Below are 23,131 nucleotides of genomic sequence, written 5' to 3' on the forward strand. Positions count from 1 at the left end.
ATGCAGTACAGCAGCTGCAGAAAGAGGAACTAGCACAGGCTTTCCTATCACTGGGGAGGAATCCACATGGGTGACTTCATAGAAAAATATATAACTTCAGCAAAAACAGAAATAGCTGCACTAAAGCGATTGCTGGTGTAAAATGACAGTTGTCACTGAGCAGCATGTAGAAGCAGATTTCTAATTCATGTGGTAAAGAAAATTGAAGTAAATATCAAGTTTTCATTGTTGTATATAATGAAACTTTCTAATCTTTTTAACCTTACCAAAAAGTAAAAGAAAACTTAGGTCCTATTAATCATTAACATGATAATGAATATTTGCATCACACAGATTTATTACCAGTGAGCTGTGTATTTGTCTATTTGTCCACTCTCCAGTCAATTAAATGAAGATGCACATCTTATCACAGGTCTGCCTCAACCACTCTTTTCAGTTGCACCACAACTGAGAGAGCAAATATAAAGCAGTCGACTGTGAACGACGGGTACAGTAAGCTGCGTGGGAGAATTTGCACTGTGATCTTGATATCCACGCATCACTGAAACTTGTGGGCACAGGGAGGACAGCTTTTGAAAATGTCAGTTCCTCTTTCTATATTTATCCCCTGCCCCCCTTGCTTTGTCACTCTTTTATTTCATTTGCACGCCACTCATGCTTTGTTTGGATGTTTGGTGTTGAGCTGTCCAAAGGCAGATGAAATTTCTTTGACGGACACTCGGTATCTGTTTCACTTCAGTTACAGTACCTCTCTGCGAGGCCTGAGAGTCTCTGTTCACTGGTGCTGTCCCTAATATATTTGTTTCATGTCAAAAGACCATCTAGCCTTTGAGGCAGTGAATCAAACCTAATTCTTAAAACTCAGGAAATACTAATACTGTGTAACTGTAATAGCTGGGTTTAGACTACCACTGCAAATTGCTAATGACATATCAGCTCTATATACGGTATCACTTTCCAATCAGGGACTTTACCCAGGCCATAATCACTACCCAGAGCAACCCTGGAGACATTATTTCCTGGTAGCCTTCCTCATAATATACATGACGTTTACTTTGCTGCATATAAAGACAGTGGCGCTTATTAATGCTTCGGCACCATGGAAAAGAAAAAGATAATGAGTGTGTTGCAAGGCTGAAATTGAGAACTGAATGGGGAGAGAGTGGCTGCAAAGAAAGATCTGTGCATTTCTGTGTGCCTCAGAGAAATAGAGAGAAATAGAAAAAGAAGACAGGCAGAGAAACCCCTCAAGATAAAAAAAAAGAGAGATGCTGAGTGAAACAGAGGGTGGTCAGTCTGTCAGTGCTTTACAGGATCAGATATCACATCTGCTGAGGATACATATCGATTGGCATTAACAAAAGACTAGCGTGCTAGAGTCCATTAGCTGACTGCTTGGTTGCATGTCTAAGAACCGCGCTCCACTAGCTGTATTATATCTTTTCGACTGAAAATACAAGTTTTAGTACTTTGCATCTTGGGGTATATAGGTTTTTGTTAAAGTGCTTCTAGACTTTGGTTGTACTGAGGTTGCTGAACCTCAGTACCAACCGAATTTGATCAGAAATTTTCTGATTTAAACTTAATTTTTGTAATTTTAAACTTAATTTTGTCTGCGCAACGTTCTTATGTGATCAGTTCACTTAAAGGCATTAAACTGAAGTTTAGCATATTTTGTTATTTTAAACAAGACTGAGTCCATGCCAGCCTGCCCCAGTCTAAAGGGGTCCCAAGTCTGTTCACTGTTCTACTACATCTGTAAGAAAAAAAAAAGTTGTATAAAGCCTTCTGTGAAACATTTGGACATTCTTCAGGTCTACAGTGTACAGGATATGACATTATCCGCACAATGATCACTTGTTGCTCAGTGAACTCATTAGTGTCTGAACACTGTTTACTGGTGCCACCCAGTCAAGACCATCAACAGATGTTCCACTTCTCATGGTCTTTTATTAAACCAGTGTAAACCAGCTTTTAGGCTACTTCACGTAACTTAACTTCATGTGACAGGATAAGATGTGTTTAAGTTTTATTTTGAGGTGGAGGGCGTGAATGACGTGATGATATGGTTACATTTGCCCGAGTAATGGGTGGATTTACTGGTTGCCAGAAGACTCAGCCGTCTTGGATGGATGTCTTCTTTGCACACAGTGTTTTCATCCAAATAAACGCAAACAGGTAGAGCAACACTGAGCCACAGTGGTTTTTATACACTAGGTGGGCTCCCCATTTTAAATGGATCTTGTTTCTGTCATAACACCACAGTCATATGGACAGAGTGGGGTCAGTTTACAAAACCACACATCTGAAATAATCTGCCCTCAGAACAGAGCAAACCCTCTCTGAATACTCCCATATTTGCCTGCTTTACTGCCTGTGTCTGCAGTTTATGGGGTGAAAGTCCAAAAATATGTCATCTGTATGGTTGTCTGTAAATGCACAAACCACTAATTTGGTCTAAATTACAGTCTGTGGCTGCTCCAAAACAACATGAAGTTTCTTATAAAGCATGATGTTTGCATTTTAGGTGCTGCTTGCCTCTGCATTATATTGTGTAGGTATGTGTGTGTCATATACGTGAAATTGCCTCATGTGACCATGCCACAGGGGAGCCCTTGTTTTCATTTACTGTAAATGAGAACAGCTTTTGCATAATGCGAGCCTGACATGCTTGGGGGCCAGTGAGTAGCATACGGTTTACGGCCATTTATTATAGCATCATGAAAGCTCACTGTCACACCTTCACGACTGTTGCACTTCCCATTTTGATCCCAGCCTTCAAAATTGTTATCCTCTCTGTCGTCACGTGCAAGACTGTTCAACTTAACACCTCCTATCTCTCACTCTAGCTTCTTACCAGACTGTGTGTCTGTGGCCCAGTCCCCAGCCTTGCTAATCGTTACGTCTGTGTAGAGCAACTTTCCTGTCAATCATCGCCACAGTGGCAGTTTTGTTCCCGGGCCTCTGCTCCCCCCCACCACCTTCCCGTCAGAACCCCTCAGTCTGAGGAACAGAGGACAAAGGGATGACGGATGGGTGAAGGTCCCTCACAGGGAAGTACAGTATAGAAGGTGTGTGCTGTAAAGGGTGACAATGAGCACATTCAGGCAGACACAATACAGTGCCTCGGCCAGAGAAGCCAGCAGCCTGTGAGAGTATCCCAGCATCAGGCCAGCACAGTCCCCTACAGCAGTCAGCCAGCAGTCGCACGGAGCCAGGGGTAATCACCAAGTCCTGAACAACACTCCCATTGACTGGAAGCAAATAAAATAAAAGAGGAAACAGAGCAGAAGTGAAAGAATAGGGGGACATGTGGACAACACAGGAACAGCACACGGGATGACAGCAAATAAGCAGGTGTCTGATAGATGAAGTTAGAAAGAAAAAAACAGAAATGCAATTGAGCAATTAGAGAAGGAGAGAACCATCTTTTCCTTTTGACTCATCCCGTCATCTGGCTGTGAGTCCCACCAGGCCACCACGTGTCGCTGGCCTGTGAGGATCCATGTTCCCTCTGCCTGCCTTCTGATCAGTAGCCCAGCCATCCGCTCGTTCTGTGTGCCGGCTCGTCACTGTGTGAGTGTGTTTATTTTAGAGAGTGTGACTCACACTTCCTGTGCTCTGCCAGTGAGGCAAAGCTCTATGGAACAGCAGGACCTCCGTTCATTCTCAATTCTCTCTTTCTCTTTCTGTTTCTCTCCCTCTCTCTCTCTCTCTCTCTCTCGTGTTGCACTGCTGATAGGCCTAGCCTGAGTTCTGCGTAATGCGGGGGCTTGCTTGAATGGATGCCACTCTGGAATTCATTTACAGATGCAGCACAGTGGCACTCTGGCTGGAACTGGAAGATTTACGTAAACAAGACACCTTCATGTAGGCAGTAGGCCTGTCTCTTCGACCACTGCTACAATAAGATAACTTTGCTGATAAGGAGGTGATAATTGCAAGGAATCGCCTCCAGTGTTCTGCGTTGCGGGGGAAAACCCCGTGTAAGACCTGTTTGTAATCCTATCTGTCGGCAGTGTGCCACCGCCGCTAAATGTGTGTGAGTTAAAGAAACAGCAGCAGATGCTCCTGTTCTGAATATGTAGGTGCATGTCTTTGGTTTCACTGTTCTGGTTTGTCATGCACTCTTGCTCGCATTGGCAGTAAGACACATGGCGACCGATGCTATTACTGTGTTTTTAGAGACAATGATGTGATTTTTTTTATGTTACTCATGCTACAAGATTATGAGTCGCTTTTAGTTTCTTCTTGCTACCTCATCTCCCTCCTCCTCCCCTTTCATTTGTACAGTAGAAACATTCATTTAGTGTCTTCCTCTCTCCCTCTTACTCCATCATTCCTTTTTTTTTTTGCCTTGCCTCACCCCCAGCCTCTCTTTCTCTCTCTCTCTCTCTCTCCCTCTCTCACTCTCTCTCTTTCTCTCGGCAACACACCCACTCAAACAGTCATATCCGCTCTCACTCTCTGGCTCTCCCTGCTTGTCTCACAGTGCCTGTGAAGCGTCTCTGAGGGGGAAGACCAGACTGCTCTGTCAGGTAATCTAAACTCTGTCTGTTTCTCTCTCCCTTCCGCGCCTCCCTCCCCTCACTGTCTGTCTTTCTCTCTCTGTCTTTCTCTCTCCCCTCAATCTTTTCACCCTTCTCTTTCCCTCCTTATCATTACTTTACTTGTCAGTTATGGCAAGTTAATCATTTAGTTATTGCTGCTGTGTCCAATTTTTTGGGAATTGTTTACACATTTGATAGTTTATTAATGTAGATTTGCTGTGTGATACACTATAATCTAGCATCTTAGCACCCTGAGGAGTAAAAGTTTAAAGTTTGTCTGTTATGTCAGTGTCAAAGACTCTTTCTCACTGGTTTAGGGATGACATACCTGAGGTGTTTTAGCATGTCAGAGGGTATTGCTGAACTGTATGGACATTAGGATTCAAATGCACAGATTTAATTAAAATAGGAAAGGGTCTAATTTGCAATTCAAGACTGTGTATATGACACCTATTGCATATCTGTCCTGGAAGTTGGAAGTTCGTGGAAAGTTAGTGGAATTTGTCCTTTATCGTACTCGAGGGTCTGAGGACAGAGTTCCTCTCCAATCAGAGGTAAGGCCTTCTGAGACAAATTTTAGGGCATATAATTTAAAACGGGCAAACTAAGTGACTACAAAAAAGATAATTTCCATCTGTGAAGTTTCTGGCCACAAATAAAATGACAGAAAACCCAGCAACCTGCAATTTAGTCCAAGTTGTGGTCAGTATGTTTTTTCTTTTTTTTTCACTTGATTATGTGGCCAAAGGAGCAGATTTTCCGCTGCCAGGGGTATTATTAAAACTCTGAGTGCAATCTTCTCCTGTCGACGAGGTGTGCATTACCCGGCTTTGCCATGCCACTCGTGTTTGATTTAAAGGCCGGTATTGACCTGCAGTTCACTGGCTCGTGTTTAATCAAAGTGAACACTGCAACGGTTGTGAACTGCCATTCTTATCAAAGCCCTGTGAAATCCTTCTCTACACCCTCTCGCCTCAGAGGTACAGCAATCCCGATGCATCCCGCACAGAGCTGAGAGAGAATGAGTGAGAGCTCTGGTATGTGGTGTTTTTTCAGACGGTGTCCTCCTTAGTGTGTGGCTCCTACTGACAGCAGTGATATTCCTGGGTGAGAGTTAGTCTTGGCCTCTGAGGTTTTATGCTCTATCTAGCGTCTTGTTCTGTCGTCTGTGTTTCTTTTTTCAGTCTTTTACCAAACCAAAGTGTTTCTCGCCTTGGTTGTGTGCTTGCTTTGTTACTGTCTACTGGATTTGGGGCCTGAATTTGATTGACAGCTCTTTTTTTTTCTTTCTTTTTTTTCTTTTTTGGTGGTGGTGGCGGTTGAAGGACTGAGTCAACTTTCCATTCACCTTATTCTTCGAGAATGCTGCAGAGCCTCTTCTACAGTATCAAATGTTGTATTGCTTCATTGAGATTATGGGTTTTGCAGTTCAAGCTGTCGCAGGCTGTTCTGCATGTTTTCATCTGCTGTGACGAAAAAACATTGTCACTCAAAGGGGGTTAGATGTCAAGGGTCATGCCAGCTTGTCAATGTATGCAGAGGCCAAGCATTTCCCCTCCTCACTTCCTGCTGCCAGTGTGTGTCTGTAGTCAGAGAGGATGCTGGGAGATAAATTTAGACCTCCAGCTCCCTCTCCATCTGCCGTTGCTCAGAGTAGGCTGGTTTCCATGGGAACCTGCACCAGGCTACCGCCAGTAAGAGAGAATGGAGAGAGGTGTGTGTGTGATTGTGTGTGTGAGAGAGAGTTTGGGGTGGGGGGGGGGGGGGGGGGGGGGGGTTACAGTATGACAGCAGATTTTTTAAAAAGCACTTAAGAGGCTTTATCTGTTCTCAGGGCACAAGGTAATTTAATGTTTAGCCCATATTTTTATCCGTCATTACCAGCTGCATGAATACGTCTGGGTATTGATGAGGAAATGAACACTAACTCTGCCGGCCACTCTCTCCTGTGCATGATAATGAATTTTTAACTGTAAAGCTGCTGCACAGCTCCTTGCGCTACTTATTGAGCAGGACTTGAGCTTAATGTTTGTTTTATGGGATTTACACTTTAAGAAGTATAACTGCCGGGCTTAATAGACACAGCAGAGATGATGGAAGGAGACAGTGTGTGACGGTGTGTGACAGCGCGTGTGTGTGTGTGAAAGAGATGGAGTGTGAGCTCTTCCGTGTGTCAGGGCTCCCTTGGGTACCTGCATCAGTGCCTGTTTCTGCTGACAAAGCCCCTTTGCATGTTCACACACTCTCACACCTCTGCACACATTCCTCACTCATCCTGTCCTCTCCTCTCTGTGGACCGGTCGTTAATCACATTTTAGGCGCAGACACCAGAAAGTAGTTCACACAACAAATCACCGCACACACCGTGAGACTGTTGTGTGAATTGTCATAAAGAGGTTCAAGACAAACTAGAGGTGGACAACTGGAGATTTGGAGAGGGGGAGTTGATCTGACACCTCCCAGCTTTGTGGTTTTGATCTGACACCTCTCGTCAAAAGAACATAACATAACATCGTATAACAGCTGCATCAGTGGCTTCCTGCTCGCACCTCAGCCTAAAAATAGAGTGAAGAACGCCCTTGCCCAACCCTCATCAATAAGATTAGCCAAATTTACATAACCTGTATGTTTTACCCGCGCTCTTATTACAGTCATACAATTTCCACTGATAAGCAACTAATTTGCAGAGGTGTGTATATAAGCCCCTGGAGCATTGAAGGGTTGTGTCTAATAGGTTGCCGTTGATAACAAGGCATCCCTGTGGAATGAGGATGATGAGAAAGGAAAACCCCTTGTCAAACAGCAGGAGGATCGACTGAGTGGAACCAGGGTAGGTCACCTCAGGGCAGTGGCGCTGATTGGCTGATCGGAGCTGAGTCAGAGTGGATTTGGCTGCTGTGTGTCGGTGGGCATTGCTCTGGGGAGAGTAGTACTGTAGGGTGTGCATGTGTGTGTTTTGGTTTAATGTAGGCTAGACTCTGGCATTCCTTTCCCTCATCTTCCTGGCAAGGCCCTGACTCTGTGTTTCCCCGCTCAGAGCTGGCAGTCTAGACTGCCATGAATAATGTAAGCAGTGCTCTCCCTCAACCTTAAAACCTTCTAATCGCCCTGTTTAAGGGCTGCATCAACAGTAATGCCAGAGATCATTAAACTTACACTCTGATAACCAACTACATGAACAAAGACATTTATTACAGGGGGGGCTGAGGGAGACAATTTTTCTTGCGCTTTGTGCTTTCCTTCCTGCTCAGTCCTTCTGTTTTCTATGCACAGCATCATCCTTCTTCACATCCAGACCCACTTGCTTTTTGCCCATCTTTACCCACTCACATACTTCTGTTTTATCCACGCTTTTTTACTGTCATGTCACTTTTCTCTCTAAAATTCAAGTGTGCGAGGAACAACCCTCTTCAGACAGGATCTGATGTTTCTCTTCTGTAAGCTCCATTGCTTCCTGATCTAACTTCTCCACGTGTAACTCTAGAGAGTAATGTGTCTCTGGCTCAGCAGCTCAAGACAGAAAAATCTTTAGCTGCCAGAAGATACAGAAGTCTTCCTGTACAGCTGAGAAGGTGGTAGACTGAAAACAGAGAAGTGAATTTTAATGGTGTTGATTCGGTTTGCTATGCTGCCTAATTGCTGAGTGGTGATGGCACAAGTCTGCTGTAATCAAAGCGCTGGTCTGCTTGGACAAACCCATACTGAACAGATGACAGTCGGCCCTTAACAGATGTGAAGGCTGACTGTGCAGTGTGTGTTTTAGACATATGGAGAGAGCAAGTGTGGCTCATTAAAAAAAAAAAAGAACACTGTCACTGCTGCCTTGCCACCGCTGGCACCTTAAGCTGCAGTCTTCTGCCGGGCCTGTTTATTCAGCCACTGGATCACTGCTTCAGTCTTTTCTCTCTTCCCCTCCTCTTCTAACTTCTTCTTAGTCTCTCTTACGTCTACTTCAAATTCAAATATCCAGTAATATGGAACATCTATGCATTTTCTGTCTCTCAGCTCCTTGAAGTCAGTTTGTGCATTTGCTCTGCATCAGTGCAAAGCATTAGAAGCCCCCCCCCCCCCCCACCCCCCTTGTTGTCTTGTGTCCTGGTATGTTCTTAGAGCTGTCAGAGGTGGTGCACACTCTCTACACCATCACAGAGATTAACAACTGTGAGTTGAACATACACGGTGTCCTCCTTCAGTGAGCACTGATCTCCAGAGTCAGGGGGTTGCGAGCATTGTCAATGTCTTAGACGATGATTGATACTCTGGATGAGCCTGTGCTGGGACTGTCAGCAGTTGGGCATGGCTGCTCAGTGAAAATGTTATGATTGGCCCCATCCATTCCCAGAATGTGTTTTGATTGGCTGCAGTACAAGAATCCCGTGTCTTGAGTTGAGACGGAGTGCAGGATTTGTAGTAAGTGGGAAATATTACACAACATACATCTTCATAAAGGAAGAGATTTCATTGTATCCTCATCGCTGAGTCTTCACAATCAGCTATGCTCATAAACACAGCTTTCTAGCAGTGTCTGTATGTGTGGGCAATATTACAATAGATCCATTTTGATAAAAGGTTCCACCGTCCCCTTTCACAACACACAAGCAACCACTCTCATCTTGGCCCCTCATAAACACTGCACTCTGGTGGCTGTGCAACTGTTGATTGTGAGGGGTTTAGGCTGGAACCTAGTTGCTGTCAAGTCCTCTTATCCACTAGAAAACAGTCCCCCTCCATTTACCCCCTTTAGCTTTTGTGCCAGATCAGATAAGCATAGGCTATATTTCCAGCATTTGTTTTGACTCCATGCCCTGACACTGTGGTCTCCTCTGTTGGTGCCTGTGCTGTGGATGTTGCCTGGCTGGCCCTGAGCCGTGCTGACTCCTGCGGAGTCGGCCAGTCATGGGTCAGAATTGAATCACATATGTCTGGAAGTCTTGATTTGAAGGGAGTTTAAATGTTTTTCTAAACTTTAAGGAAATTCACAAGTGGTTATACAGTATGTGGACATGCAAATACTAGACAGTTGTTATGCCTTTTCAAAGAGTTACGATAAGAAGACCTATATCTAACATTTTTTAAATAGATTTACAGTAGGTGTGCCCATGTCTCCTGAATCACTGCACACTATCTGTTCATAATGAGTTGAAGCCAGGACAGACGAGAGCAATAACATGTTGTTGATGCAATTACCTTGCTAATGTCCTCATTGCTACACTAACCCTGTTCAATATTACACCAAGAAACGTAACCCTATTTGTCACGGTAAGATATGTGGGAGCATTTTTTAATAAAGAGTTTGATAATTGGACATTAATGATTTTCTTCTTCTGTTCTACCAACATATGCTGCATGGCAGTCTTTTTGAAACCCTTAGGATGTCAAGAAGTCTAAGTCGTTTTCACGAGGTCCTGTGTGTTTTCTGTTTCTGAGTATGCAGTAATGAGCCGTGAGGTTGACTGAAGTCAGCAGAGCAGGACCTTTCTTCATTACCCCTGTTTGCATTTCTGCCTTTATTGCAAAGTGAACAGGAAAAAAATCAGAACTTGGGGACATTTTTCTGGCACTTTGCCATAGCTCTTTGTGACAAAACCTTTTTTAGAGAATCTAATACATTTATTAATATGTTTCCACTTTTATGACTCAGTGCTTCCTTGTCTTTTTCTGTGTTCCTTTAGACCCATTCAGAAGCTGAACGGCTAACACTCTTGACAAGCAACAAAGGAGATGCAGAGAAGACCTTGGGAGGGCTGTTAGAATGGCTGAGGCTAGACAGAAGCAGAGCTGCTTTGTACAGAGAAATGATCCATGTTTACCTGCATCCATGCAGCTCCGGGGCACCTTTTAATGATGCCTCATTTGGTCCTCTTGAATAACTTTTGGCCCACACTGAGAAAGGCCCTCCGTTTTGATTTACAACTCAGTCTGTCGATGTTCCCCTGCCTCTGACCTCTCTGCTGCCATGCGGTTAGCCCCATGAGGCTCCAAGAGCCCTTCCTTGCGTGTCTGTGAGGCCTCCTCCCCACTCTATGGAGGCTGAGCCCAGCCGTCCGGCTGATGGGGAGCGCTCTGGAAGGCAAGAGCAGCAACATGTGACAGCTGAATCCTCACTAGGATCTTGTCCACCTCAGCAACCCCAGCAGCCTCCTAACCCTCGTCCTGTACACAGAGCCCTGGGCCGCTTGCAGAATCGCCAACCCAAACGCACTGACCTTCTGCTTCGATTACAGCAGCAGCAAGCAGTAACATGGCAGCAGTCAGAAAACCCAGGTCCCTCAGGAGGCAGCTTCTTCTCTCCAGCTTCCTCATCAACCTCATCCCTCCGCTCTACTTCCTCCACCCGGGGTGAGCATGGTCATGGGGTCCCATCTCAGTCCAGCCAAGAGGGCCTAGAAGGGGTCAGTTCACCCAGAAAAGTAGGGGAGAAGAAACCCCAAAAACCAGGGAAATATGTGTGCACTTACTGCGGCCGTCCATGTGCCAAGCCAAGCGTTCTTCAGAAACACATCCGCTCCCATACAGGAGAAAGACCCTACCCCTGTGCCCCCTGTGGCTTTTCTTTCAAGACCAAGAGTAACCTGTACAAGCATCGCAAGTCCCATGCTCATCGCATTAAGGCAGGCCTGGCATCCAGTCGTGAGGAGCCTAGTTTGAGTGGACCAGAGGGCAGTGTCCCTGGGGAAGACCCTGAGGAACACACAGAGGGAGAAAGCACAGAGTCTGAAGAAGAGACGGGCCAACATAGAAAGTCCTCCACTAAGGAGATGTTGGGTCAGCAGAGGAAAGGTGGTAAGGAGGTGCTGGGAGGCTCAGAAGAGGGCCAGAGACCTGAAGACTCCCAGGCTGTCAAGCAAAGGCTGGCACTGAGGCTTAGTGAAAGGAAACGTGGACCCATGGCTTCTTCAGATGACCCTCCTTCCTCCTTCTCCACCTCATCTTCTTCTCTAGGCCCTGGCAGTAAAGGCAGCACAGAGTCTGGCTACTTCTCCGGATCAGGCAGCACTGACCTGTCCCAAGTTAGTCCTCCCAGTGCCAGTGCCAAAACCTACGCAGAAATTATTCTAGGGAAATATGGAAGGCTTGGAGGGCAGCAGCGCAGTCCCCATCAGCAGCAGCCTCATTCTTCACTTTCATCACCCTCAGGAACGGAGGAAAAGAACATTCCCTTTGCTGTACCCAAAACCCAAGTAATAGAACACATTACGAAGCTCATCACTATCAATGAAGCAGTTGTAGACACCAGTGAGATTGACAGTGTAAAGCCCCGACGCTCCTCTCTATCCAGGAAGAGTAGCATGGAGTCGCCTAAATTTAGCGCCCCTAAAGATCCCTACACATTTGATCCTAAAGGAGAAACCCCCGGCCCCAGTGGTTTGAGGCACCACCACAATCCTGAGGCAGATCCTTCAGGTACCCAGGAGGTGTCATCAGTGCCTCTGCTTAGAAGCCACTCAATGCCATCATCTACCAGCCAAGGAGAGCCCTCCACCTCTGGCACCATGTCTCCCAGAGGTTACCGTCTCTGCCAGTCATTCGATGAGCAGCAAGCAGTGGTAGCAGAGATGAGGGTTGGCCATGCCCAGCGTATGCTGAGGCGCCAGCCAGCCATAGAAGTCCCCTTGGGAGCTGAAGTAATGTTGGAGGAGGCTGGTCCCACCTCCTCCTCCTCCTCCTCAGCCAGAGGCACTGAACTAGCCAGGCAGGCGCAGCAACAACAAAAGTGTCCCGCTCTGTTTGAATGTGAAACATGTGGAGCTCGCTTCCAACATAGTGAAGGCTACGAGGCTCACAGAGGCATCTGCCCAGGACGGCAAACACTGGAACATGAGAGCGGGGATGTGAGTAAAACATGCAGGGAGGATCGTCCCCCGATGATGATGCACTATAAATTTCGGGCGCTGGCCATGGCTGTGAGGAAGAGGAGGAAAGAGGAGAGCCTAGAAGAGGACCCTCCCAGCCCTGGGCCTGCAGCCGTGTCAGGCAGCTCTGCAGGCCTCATTCCAGTGCCAAGCAGGTCGGAGCACAGCCAGGCCGTCTCAGGTTTGTTTATGGATCCCTCTAGCAGCAGATAAAATTATAACTGTGTGAGCAATAAGTTTCTTTTCTTACATACTTATTTATCCTCTTTTAACACCCGAGAAACCCGAATAACTAAAAAAAGGAAATACACCACAATTCAACATGTGCATCGTTGATGTTGAGCAAAGAAAACAGAAAAGAAAAACATACTGTGTTAAATGACACTACACAACAGATTAGGGAATGAAATCCACAAACAACTAAATGTCATCATTCAAAAGCAGTGTACCAAAATAATATAATGATCAGTTTGTTGTTTGTGTTGTATGTTTCTAGGTGTTTCTTTACAGACTGAGCCAAAACAACAGCAGCAGCAGCAGGACAGGAAGGGTGTGTCTGTCATCCAACACACAAGCTCTTTTGAGAAGCAGGAGAGTATATCCATGGAAAGTCAGGAACCAGACCTCAGAGAGATTCAGCAAACACAACAAGCCGAGCCAAAACCATCACCCTCTACATCTCGCCTCATCCGCCAGCCAAACATCCAAGTGCCAGAGATCCTTGTTACTGTGGAGCCTGATGCTGACATGCCATCTGTGTCACCGCCAGTGACAGCATCCTCATCCAAGGTACTGATTTAAAGGTGGTGTCCCTTTTGACTTAAATTCTTTTTTTTTTTTTTTTTTTACTTTCATATCCTTAGAAAATTTTTGAGCAGGTGAGAAGTCAGTGTCCCTTCATTTTACACAGGATGTTTATACAGGATTTATACAGGATCAGTTGGTAAACTATTTATCTATTCTAGGAGGCAGAGAGAGTGGAGGAGTTCCAGTGGCCTCAGCGTAGCCAGACTCTGGCCCAGCTCCCTGCAGAGAAGCTGCCACCAAAGAAGAAGAGACTCCGCCTGGCAGAAGCAGCCCAGTCCTCTGGGGAGTCTAGCTTTGAGTCTGCGTCTCTGTCTCGCAGCCCCAGTCAAGAAAGCAACATCTCCCACTCCTCAAGCCTTTCTGCTTCTTTTGAGGACACAGCAAGATCAGAGCCTGCTGTCTGGGCTGTCAGTAGCCAAAGCTCCCAGATGTTGATGGTGCCACCCGCTTCCCACCAATACCACCAAAGTCACAAGGAGATGAGGCGCTCAGCCTCAGAACAGGCCCCAGCCAGCCCACAGCAAACAGAGCAGATCTCAGAGACCAGAAGCAAGTCCTTTGACTATGGATCCTTGTCCCCTCAGCAGTCTACGTCCTCCTGGAAAGAAAGAAGAAAATGTCTCCTTGTGAAGCATGCCACCTTGGGGGAGCCTGAACAGGAGGAGGGGTCCAGCATGAGTCAGTTGTCCAAATCAGAGAGTCCTAAGCCCGGGCCTTCCCGTTCCATCCTTCCTCCTCTCTATTCAACCGAGGCAAGCTCCCGCCTCTGCTTGGAAGACACTGGGAAAGCCTTGCAGGTGTTCCAGCCACAGATCTTCCTGCCCCCTCAGGATGTGCTCCCTTTGCAGCCCAGAGGCCAGCAAGCATTCCCCCCAGGATCACTAGCCCAGCTACTCCCTGCCACCACAACCATCTCTGACGTACTGTCAACCCAGATCATCCACAGAGCTTTTTTACATTCACAGTCAAGACCTCCACAAATACAAATACACCCAGCACAGATCCACATGGGAGAACAGTTGGGTATACCACTCCATCAGCTTCCAACTATAGTTCCTCTCCAGTTCTCTTCCAGGACTAGAGCTAGTCAGGCTCTGTACTTGCCTGCTCCTCCAAGACTTACCACACATGTTCCCTCCCCTCCCACAACAGAGAGCAGACCTTCCATCTCTTCCATATCTTCTGACCTTACCCACCAGTCCTTTGTAACAATCTCCTACCACCACCCACGGCCGGTCATCGCCACATGCTTGGCACAGCTTACACCAGTAGTGTCCCTCGTGGTGCCAGTGCGCCTCCAGACACATATTCCTACCTATGCCAGTGCTATGTATACCACGCTGTCCCAGATCCTGGCCTCCACCCGCTCACAGGAACCCATTTCTTGCACAGCTATGGTCATCATGGGCCAAGTGGAGCGGGAAAAGCTGCAAAGGTCCTATTTGAAGGTCCCTTCTCCAGACATCGTTCTTCCCTTGTCTCTGCCTGCCGAGCTGGCCTCAGGATCTGGGGAGGGATATGGTTCACTGGGGGCTGGAGGAAGTAAACGGATGCTGTCTCCTGCAGCCAGTTTGGAACTCAGCACAGAGGCTCAGCGTCACCAGAAAAGGGTAAAAGAGGAAGAGGAGGGGGAGCAACGCAAGGCAAGAGAGGAGGATGCAGAGCAGAAAGAAAGAGAGGAAGAGGAAAGTAAAGCCATGGGGAGAAAACTGGAAGAGGGAGAGAAGAAGCGGGCAGAGAGGGTAGAGGTGACAACGGTAAAAGTGGAGCGGGAGCAGGAGCAAGTACGAAGGACACATTGCAGGGAGGAAAAGGAGGAGGAGGAGGAGTCGGCTGAGAAGACAAGTCAAAAAAAGGAAGAGGTGCCAGTTGTGGAGGAGAGGGTTGAGAGACCAAGCACCCCTACATACCCCAGCCTCCACACCTCCACCTCAGTCAACTGGTGCTACCTGAACTATGTCAAACCCAACCCATCTGCCCAGAGGGAGCCCCGCACCTCAGTTTATTCTACCTGGAGCATCAGTGCTCACAACCCCAACTTGCCTGGCCTCAGCACTAAAGTGGTCTTGTCTCTACTGTGCTCCAAACAAAAGCACAGCACAGAGACGTACACCATGGCCACAGCCCCAGCCACGGCCAAAAGCAAATTGGAACCTGCCACCAGCAGGACCCCACGTGTGTCAGAGGTAAACATAACCACCATACACCCTCGCTAAATTGATAAGTTTATGTAGATTAAGAGATAAAGATAAAGATAAAAGAGACACTAAACCTCTCTTGAATATTACACTATTATCTTTTTTAAACTAATATATGTGGGTTTTGCATATAACCAGATTAATGTACTTAAAGGGGGACTCCACCTATTTTACACTGTTTACAGGACTTGGGGAATACTACTGGATATGTGGATAATGTTCCAGAGGGAGCTGCACAAAATCTGATAAACTGTCCTAGTATGAGGCAGCGTTTGGGCTCAAAACTACAAGTTTGAAAATGAAAAAAAATGTGAGTTTACCAAAACTCTGTAGCCCACTCCTCCTCTCTGCTTGAGGCCCCCCCCCCCCCCCACTATCATAATACTCCCAAATCTCTGACCAAGATGGAGGCCTCTGTTGGAGGCCAAGTTTCGTTGTGGGTAACAATAATGACAATTTCTCTGGCTCCTCTGCATCAATTTTGATTTTTTTTCCTATAACAATGTTATAGGAGCTCACTGCGTAATCGGTGGAGTACTCTTTTAACAGAAAAACAGTTAAGATTTTATTTTAAATTGTTTTTGAATTGTTGTGTGTCTGTTTTGAGTGTAGGTACATGCCACCCCACCCAGCATCCTCACTGAAGTAAAGGATCAGCAGCAGCACGAGAAGGAGGAGAACAAAGAGATGAGAGAGGAGGAAGGACCCTCCACCTCCAAACAGGGCGAGCCCTCTCGTGTTCGCATCTTTGAAGGCGGGTAAGAAGAGTGACACTGTTAAAATGCGCATCTTTTAATTCAAAATTCAATATTTGGGAACAATGGCTGCGCCTCATTACACATGTAATCTGATTTTTTTCCTGTCACAAACCAATGCTTGATGACAGCAATAACAGGGACTATGGAGAGCTGACAGGAGTGCACAGAGAATTGCAGTAGCAGATGGGAGGCAGTGGAGCCCAAAGGGACTTCATTTGTACCTGCAGCCAAGCTTTTTCCTCTTACTGTTGGCATGAATCTGAGTCTCTGTTTTAGAAGTGCTAATTTGGAGAGATAGAAGTGTGTGTGCATGTTTGCGTGTATGTGTGTGAAGGGGAAAAGGTTGTCTCCAGTTTCACTTTGTGAGGCTCTTATTGATACCTGTTTTTACAGTTACATAAGTTACTGAGAAGACACAGAGACACAGTATGGAGCAGTGTGCAAGCAATCAGAATCTTAGTCATGACTGTCATGTTTGCGTGCAGCTGTGTGCTTGTGTGTTTGTCCTCAAACCTGTACACATTTGTACACGTATTTGTGCTTTGCATAAACGTCTGAGTGATCTTTTCCAGTGCTACCCGTCTTCTTCCCCAGGTTTACTGTGTTTAGAGCTGACAGATTCCCCAGCAGCTGATTCTGGGTAGATCTGTTCCTACTCAAGAAACAGTAGAAACAGTTAAGAATAAAAAGGAGAGGAAGAAAATGGTAGCATAGTGGAAAGAAGTAAAATGTGCCCAATTAATAAGACAAACAGACTGGTTTTCCTTTTGATGGCCATGGAATATATTTTATAAGGTTGTTAGGGAGGTGATACTAGAGATTTTTAGAGGAAGTTTTGCTGGTATGTATGTATGTGTTTGTCAGCATTTGCACATTAAGGCCTGTGTTCTGTGTTTATGTGCACACAGATTGAGTGTGATTGAGTTGTCTGCTTAACAGTAGATAAGGCACTAATTACCAGTCTTTATCATTTGCAGGCACACATTACACACATTTTCATCACAGCCCACAGCTTTCTCCCTTCTCCCTCTATTCGCTCTGCCTGTTTCACTCTGGCAGCTCTTCCAGTTTTACTTATCCGTGTATTATTTTCTCTTCATTCCCTCTCAACCTCCCCTGCATCCTCTCTCTGTGTACCTGTGCCCCTTGATGTCCTGCTGTATTTTCTCCATGCATGCAAATAAGCACAGCTACTCACTCTATAGCACAGCTCAGTTCTTTGCACCCTGACTCTGTTAGGACTCATTATCCCTGTCTCCTTTTTGTCAACACTTTGAAATCATAACTCTGTGCCACTCATTTTATTCTGGAGAACATGCAACACTTTTTTTTTATGAATATGCATTGTGCTGCTTTGTTTCTGTTCCAGTGACTTGCACAATTTCATCCTGATCCAATTTCGGAGATCCCTAAGAAAGAGGGGTGAAGAGGTCTTTAGAGTTTATTAGTATCACACAGCTAAAGAAACAGATATGGGATCAAGGCAGCCTTTTTTCTCAATAACACGTCTCAGCAATTAAGCAAGTGTAGCTGTTCCTTCTTGGTGGCAGCAAAAGTCCGTGCAACAAGAGCTTTAATCTCCTTTAGAGACCACAAGCTGAACTGTCTCCTTCTGGATTCTGTTAAAACATGTGGATTGATTTCCCTGGTGGAAGTGGTCAGCGCTGCCGATTTGTCATAACACTTAAACCACACTGGTGAAACGGGGCATTGTCATCCTGTGAGCAGAGTTTACAGCGTGTGTCAAAAAGATTAGTTACGTCAAACTCCTTTGTGTCCAGATTAAATTGTGACTCAAGTATCTCTGGGTACTAGCAGTATTGTCTTTTGCTGTTATTCAGCTGTTGCCGCTTTGAAATTCAATGGCCTTATCAAACAATCGCCGTCTAGTTGGAAGTGGTAGCCCTGTTCTCTCCAGCAGTCTGCCATAGCCGCCGTGAAGCTACAGTACAAGCAGGGACAAGCTGACGGTTGAGTTTACTGAGAGACGTGCTGCTGATTTAGTGCTCGATGTGTGAAGTGCAACTTCTGCCTTGTTTTTCCTGAGATGTGGGTGGATATTTTTAGCAGTAGCAAGAAATACATGCCAGTAAACAGTAGCCTGCCCCTGAATGAATACAACATAATGCCACTGTTGAGACTATTTTACAGTTGTGTAACAATTTGTTATGATTTGCTGATGATGGTTCTGTTATACAACAGGGAGCATTCACAGCCTGGGTTCTTGTAGATGTGGTGTATATCCTGTAATTAAACACAGTCGGCACACATTGGATATTTACAAATCAGAATGGCTTGTACATCTCTTCATGAGTAGTGAGAGCAGATGGGAGTTTTTCATAGAGGACAGTTCATTCAGATATAAAACGTCTGTGGTCCACTGTGTCCACAAATAGCCTTTTGGTAAACATCAAGATTGTGTATAAACAGTGTTTTTATAGACTAGAACTAAATGTGTTGCTTGATTTTTATATATAGTATCTATTTTAGGTTGTTGGCCATAGCCAGGCTTCCCTTCCCCCTCTTTAGCTGCTGCTGTTGTTGGCAGGGCCGCCCGATCACAGCAGAATAGCTGGTATTCTCTGTGTGCCCAGGGTGTAGTGGAAGGAACAGCCCAGGGACTCAGTGCTGCTGGGGTTTTGGTGGGGCTTCCCCAGCCCGCCTCCATAAAGAAGGCCTTGTTTCCCAGTTTCGTGTGTGTGTGTGTGTGTGTTCCGGGTGCATGAGTGTGCATATATTTGTTCTACACACAAACCCACATTCACAAATCAGGCTGCACAAATCAATATTTTTTATAGGAACAATAGGTCAAATGACCGTGTAATGTGAGGAGGGTCACTTGTAGTGACGAAGCCGCGGAGATTTGTCACACAGCCCTGCAGTTCCCCTCAGCTCCTCGTCTTTTACCGCATTGTTGTGGTTCTTCACGGCCCAATTTCCACTGTCATCAACCACCAGTTTCCACCAGCTGTGTGTAGTTGTTTTCAGCGAAAAAACTCTGAGAAACCACTGTATGCTACCCACCCAAACAGCAGACAGTAAAAGTCTGCATCTTGCAGGTAAACACAGTGGAGTCTGTAGCAGCTTAAGAGGCTCATATTTTTGTTTGTGGAGACCAAGAACCATTTCATTTGTGCATTCAGCTCCTAAATTCTACCACACAATATAATCAGTGGTCTATAGGAAAATAATCCTAAATTGTGATTTTTGTGGCAACCAAACCTCTTTTTCTGTTTCTTTCTCCTCTCTCTTAGGTATAAGTCCAATGAAGAGTATGTTTATGTGCGAGGTCGCGGTAGGGGAAAGTACATATGTGGAGAATGTGGCATCCGCTGTAAGAAGCCCAGCATGCTGAAAAAGCACATCCGAACGCACACTGATGTCCGTCCGTACATTTGCAAACACTGCAACTTTGCCTTCAAAACCAAAGGTAAAGGGACAGTTTACAGGTTACTTAAAACATGAACCATATTTCTATTTGTACCATCATATTATAGCCATCTACTTTATGCCCAGTGATCACATAAAAATAAAATAAAATAAATAAATAAATCCTAATTTCCTTGCCCTGTGTAAGTTGAGGGCAATTTTAATGTGCTTTTCTTGTTCCTTCCTAGGAAACCTTACTAAACACATGAAGTCAAAGGCTCATGGGAAAAAATGCCAGGCAATGGGAGTATCTGAGTCATCACTGGACGAGCCAGAGAGCGAGGAAACAGGTACTTAAGAGGGAATGGGGAGGCATCTCACATATTTCCTTACCACTGCAGAGAAATATTGGTACACAGCTGGATGAACTTCTGCCTATGAAGAATTGTAGTTGCTCAGCACTGACAGCTTATGCAACACCATGTTCTATTCTCCTCCCTTTGGCCTTGCATAAGAAATAGTATGAAAAAGTAAAAGATAAATAAATGAAGAACACAGAGCATGCCACAGTAGTTCCAGCAGTCTGGCAAGTATACCTTGTTCTCAAGGATATGTTGCTGGCGTATGACAGTACGCATCCCAAGACTTACGTCTGACTCCCCCTCCCCAGCCCCCGTCAAAGCCACAAAAGAGCCTCAAAGCCAGCCACCTCACAATCTCCTCCCTAACCTTCCTCTACTACCCCTCCCCTCGCCATCTCTTTCTTGCTTACAGACTACGCTTATCACAGCCAAGGACGTGCCATTTAAACCGTCTTTCCATTCACAAGGCTGTTGAGATGGTTTGTGAATAGAGGCATGGTGCTATTCAATTAAATTCCGTTTTTTTTTTTCATCCGCAGTCTATTTATAACATTGGTTTGATGGGTGGTGGGTGAGGTTTGTCAGAAAGATACAGTATTCTGTCCTAACTCTTTGTGCTTGTTCCTGAAAGTTGTTCTGTTAATGGGTTTTCATCTCTTTGAGAATTTTTGTCATGACTTTGTACATTCAGTGCAGGGGTTGTTGAAGTTCACAATATGGATATCAACAGATATAAAGGATGTGTATGTTTGTCTGTGCACTAACAGCAGGAAGTGATGAACGTGTGTGTGGCTCAGAGGAACAGGAGGAACATCAGTTTTCTGACGTGGAGGAGTCTGAGGACGATGATGACGACGATGACGATGAGGAAGAGGAGTCTGCATCCCATGACGACCCACCCTCCTCATGTTCATCAGACACCCACCTGTCAACAGGAGGACGTTCCAGCTGCAGTAGGCACTCTCAGCAGGGCACCCCTGACCCTGAGCACACCCCAGGCCCCAGTCAGGAGTCCTCCCCACGGGGAGTTTGGCCTGGCAGACGAGCCGCCTCTCCAGGCAGCAGGAGAGCACTGTTCTCCCGGCGGGGCTGGAAGGCGTCACCGAGAGCCTTCTCCCCCAGCAGTGAGAGCTGCTCCCCCAGCCGCAGCCTCTCTCCCCGTCTGGAGCTGTCCTCGCCCATCCACAGCCTTTCCCCCAGGACCGAGCTATCCTCGCCCAGCCGACATGTCTCACCCTCCCCTGAAAGAGGACCATCTCCCATCAGACCCCTTTCTCCTCTTCGTCCCATTTCACCCAGCTGCTACCGGTCATCACAAGCTCGGACCCCTCCCTTGCCACTCGGGTTACAGCACAGAACTGCTGGATACCTGCCTTGGGAGAGTCCCAGTACAAAGGGTAGTCATGTCAAACCGGTGAGTCTTTTTTTTTTTTTTTTAATTATTATTATATATATAATATATATATAATATATAATATATATATATATATATATATATATATATATATATATATATATATATATATATATATATATATATATATATATATATATATATATATATATATATTGGAGGTCTGCATAGATCTGTGCCCAGAAATTTTAATTGAGACAGGAACCACAATGTATTTCCTCTGCACTTTCTCCCAAGGAAGACTTCAGTGTACAGTACCTTGTGTAATGGTAGAGCCATTACACAAAGTCCATAAAATGTAATGTGAAGTCTTTGCTCCCCCTACAGGAGAAAGGTGGTACAGCAAGTGAAGGGCCATCATTGCCAGAAGCCAGCTTGTTTCCACCTGCTTTTCGTCTTTCTACATGTGAGGGCTATCCCAGCCACCAAGCAGCAGACAACATCTTCAGCCATCTTCCCATGCACTCCCAACAAGCCAAGGTCCCCTATCTGATGATCCCCATTGGAGGAATCCAAATGGTACAGGCCAGACCCAGGTCCCACCCTACCACCCCTTCGTCCCCAACGTCTCCCCCCATGGAAGGGCCGTCACTGGCCAGGTTTGAATCATACTGGGGCGGGACCCCCAGAACTCAAGGGCTTAGGACTCCTGGAGACCACTGGTCAGAGCACCAGGCAGCAGGAACCAGCCAGTCAGGGCGATGCGGTCTTAGCACGGCACTAACATGTTCCAAACCGGAGTTGGAGACCACAGACTCAAAGCAATATGGCAGCTCACATAGCTCCGCCCACACCCGCAGGTCTGCTGCTGAGACCACCAAACGCTGCGTCAGAGACAGTCGTTCGAGAGCACCCCTCAGTCAAGCAGCACCCGTAGCCTCGCGTGTCATTGGACAGCAGCCAGAGGGGGAGGAGCCACCATCTGGTAGTGATCTGGTGGAGGGAGGAGCTAAAGGAGACTCAGCCAGAACAGACCAGAGCACTTAACAGTGTCTACACCTTGATGCACCATGCATCCATTTTGCTTTATCGGTCGCTACACTAGTCTTGTTTTTTATTGCTTTGTTTTTATACAGTTTTCAATACTATTGTTAACTTAAATGTTTGTTCCTTGGCAACATTCAGGTTTGTTATAAAAATGCACTTTTTCCTTTGTGAAAATAATGTTTCTGTAAATCTATATATCTAAATATATATAAATTGTGTGTGTGTATATATGTATATCTATATAGATATATATATATACACACACATTCATATATATACATACATATATATCCCTCCTGTATCTCTATTGATACTGGTAATCTTAATGTCTGTTTAAATATATGTAAAAGGAATATAAATAAATTTGTAAATGACCAAAATCTTTAATGAAAATAATTCCATTTTTGTTTGTCCAGATTTTGTCCAGTGTTACTCAAACTATAGTTATTTGTGCCTTTTCTGTCCAGGTTTGCTTTTTGAGATGTGCAGTACAGACAGACAAAGAGAAGGCTGTGAAATTTTATATCTGCTTTTTTGTGTTGTTCAAGAGGGTTAATATTTGGTGTTTTGATTGTTTCTGTTCTAAAGGCCATTGCTTTAATGCCAGGGTAACCGAGAGTCGCTTCGTGGAAATATTGAAGGAGCAGCAGAAACATGGAAATGGAAATGCACTGATGATCTATTTTTTATTACAAAAGATTTTAGATTAGAATTATATCTCTGTACAGGGAAGAGTGCTCCTTATTTATTGTTATTTGATGACAATGATCATTGTTTCAAAGTTGTTGTTTTTTTCTTTTTTTTTTCTTTTTTTTAACCTTTTGTTATTGGAA

At 45.5% G+C, this 23,131-nt stretch overlaps 1 protein-coding gene across 1 annotated transcript in view; it reads left to right on the forward strand.

The window, feature by feature from the left end:
* Window positions 1-22,907, forward strand: part of LOC121186420 (transcription factor HIVEP3) — a 37,644-nt gene extending 14,737 nt beyond the window's left edge. Inside the window, exons 2-9 of the mRNA XM_041045146.1 lie at window positions 10,223-12,584; window positions 12,900-13,192; window positions 13,369-15,396; window positions 16,021-16,166; window positions 19,421-19,596; window positions 19,784-19,885; window positions 20,665-21,311; window positions 21,639-22,907. Coding sequence (XP_040901080.1) covers window positions 10,574-12,584; window positions 12,900-13,192; window positions 13,369-15,396; window positions 16,021-16,166; window positions 19,421-19,596; window positions 19,784-19,885; window positions 20,665-21,311; window positions 21,639-22,298 — 6,063 coding nt within the window. The 5' untranslated portion in view covers window positions 10,223-10,573 and the 3' untranslated portion in view covers window positions 22,299-22,907. The remainder of the gene's footprint in view (window positions 1-10,222; window positions 12,585-12,899; window positions 13,193-13,368; window positions 15,397-16,020; window positions 16,167-19,420; window positions 19,597-19,783; window positions 19,886-20,664; window positions 21,312-21,638) is intronic.
* Window positions 22,908-23,131: the final 224 nt, after the last annotated feature.

This window comes from Toxotes jaculatrix, chromosome 8 (assembly GCF_017976425.1).
Source record: "Toxotes jaculatrix isolate fToxJac2 chromosome 8, fToxJac2.pri, whole genome shotgun sequence".
Classification (NCBI taxonomy): Eukaryota; Metazoa; Chordata; class Actinopteri; family Toxotidae; genus Toxotes; species Toxotes jaculatrix.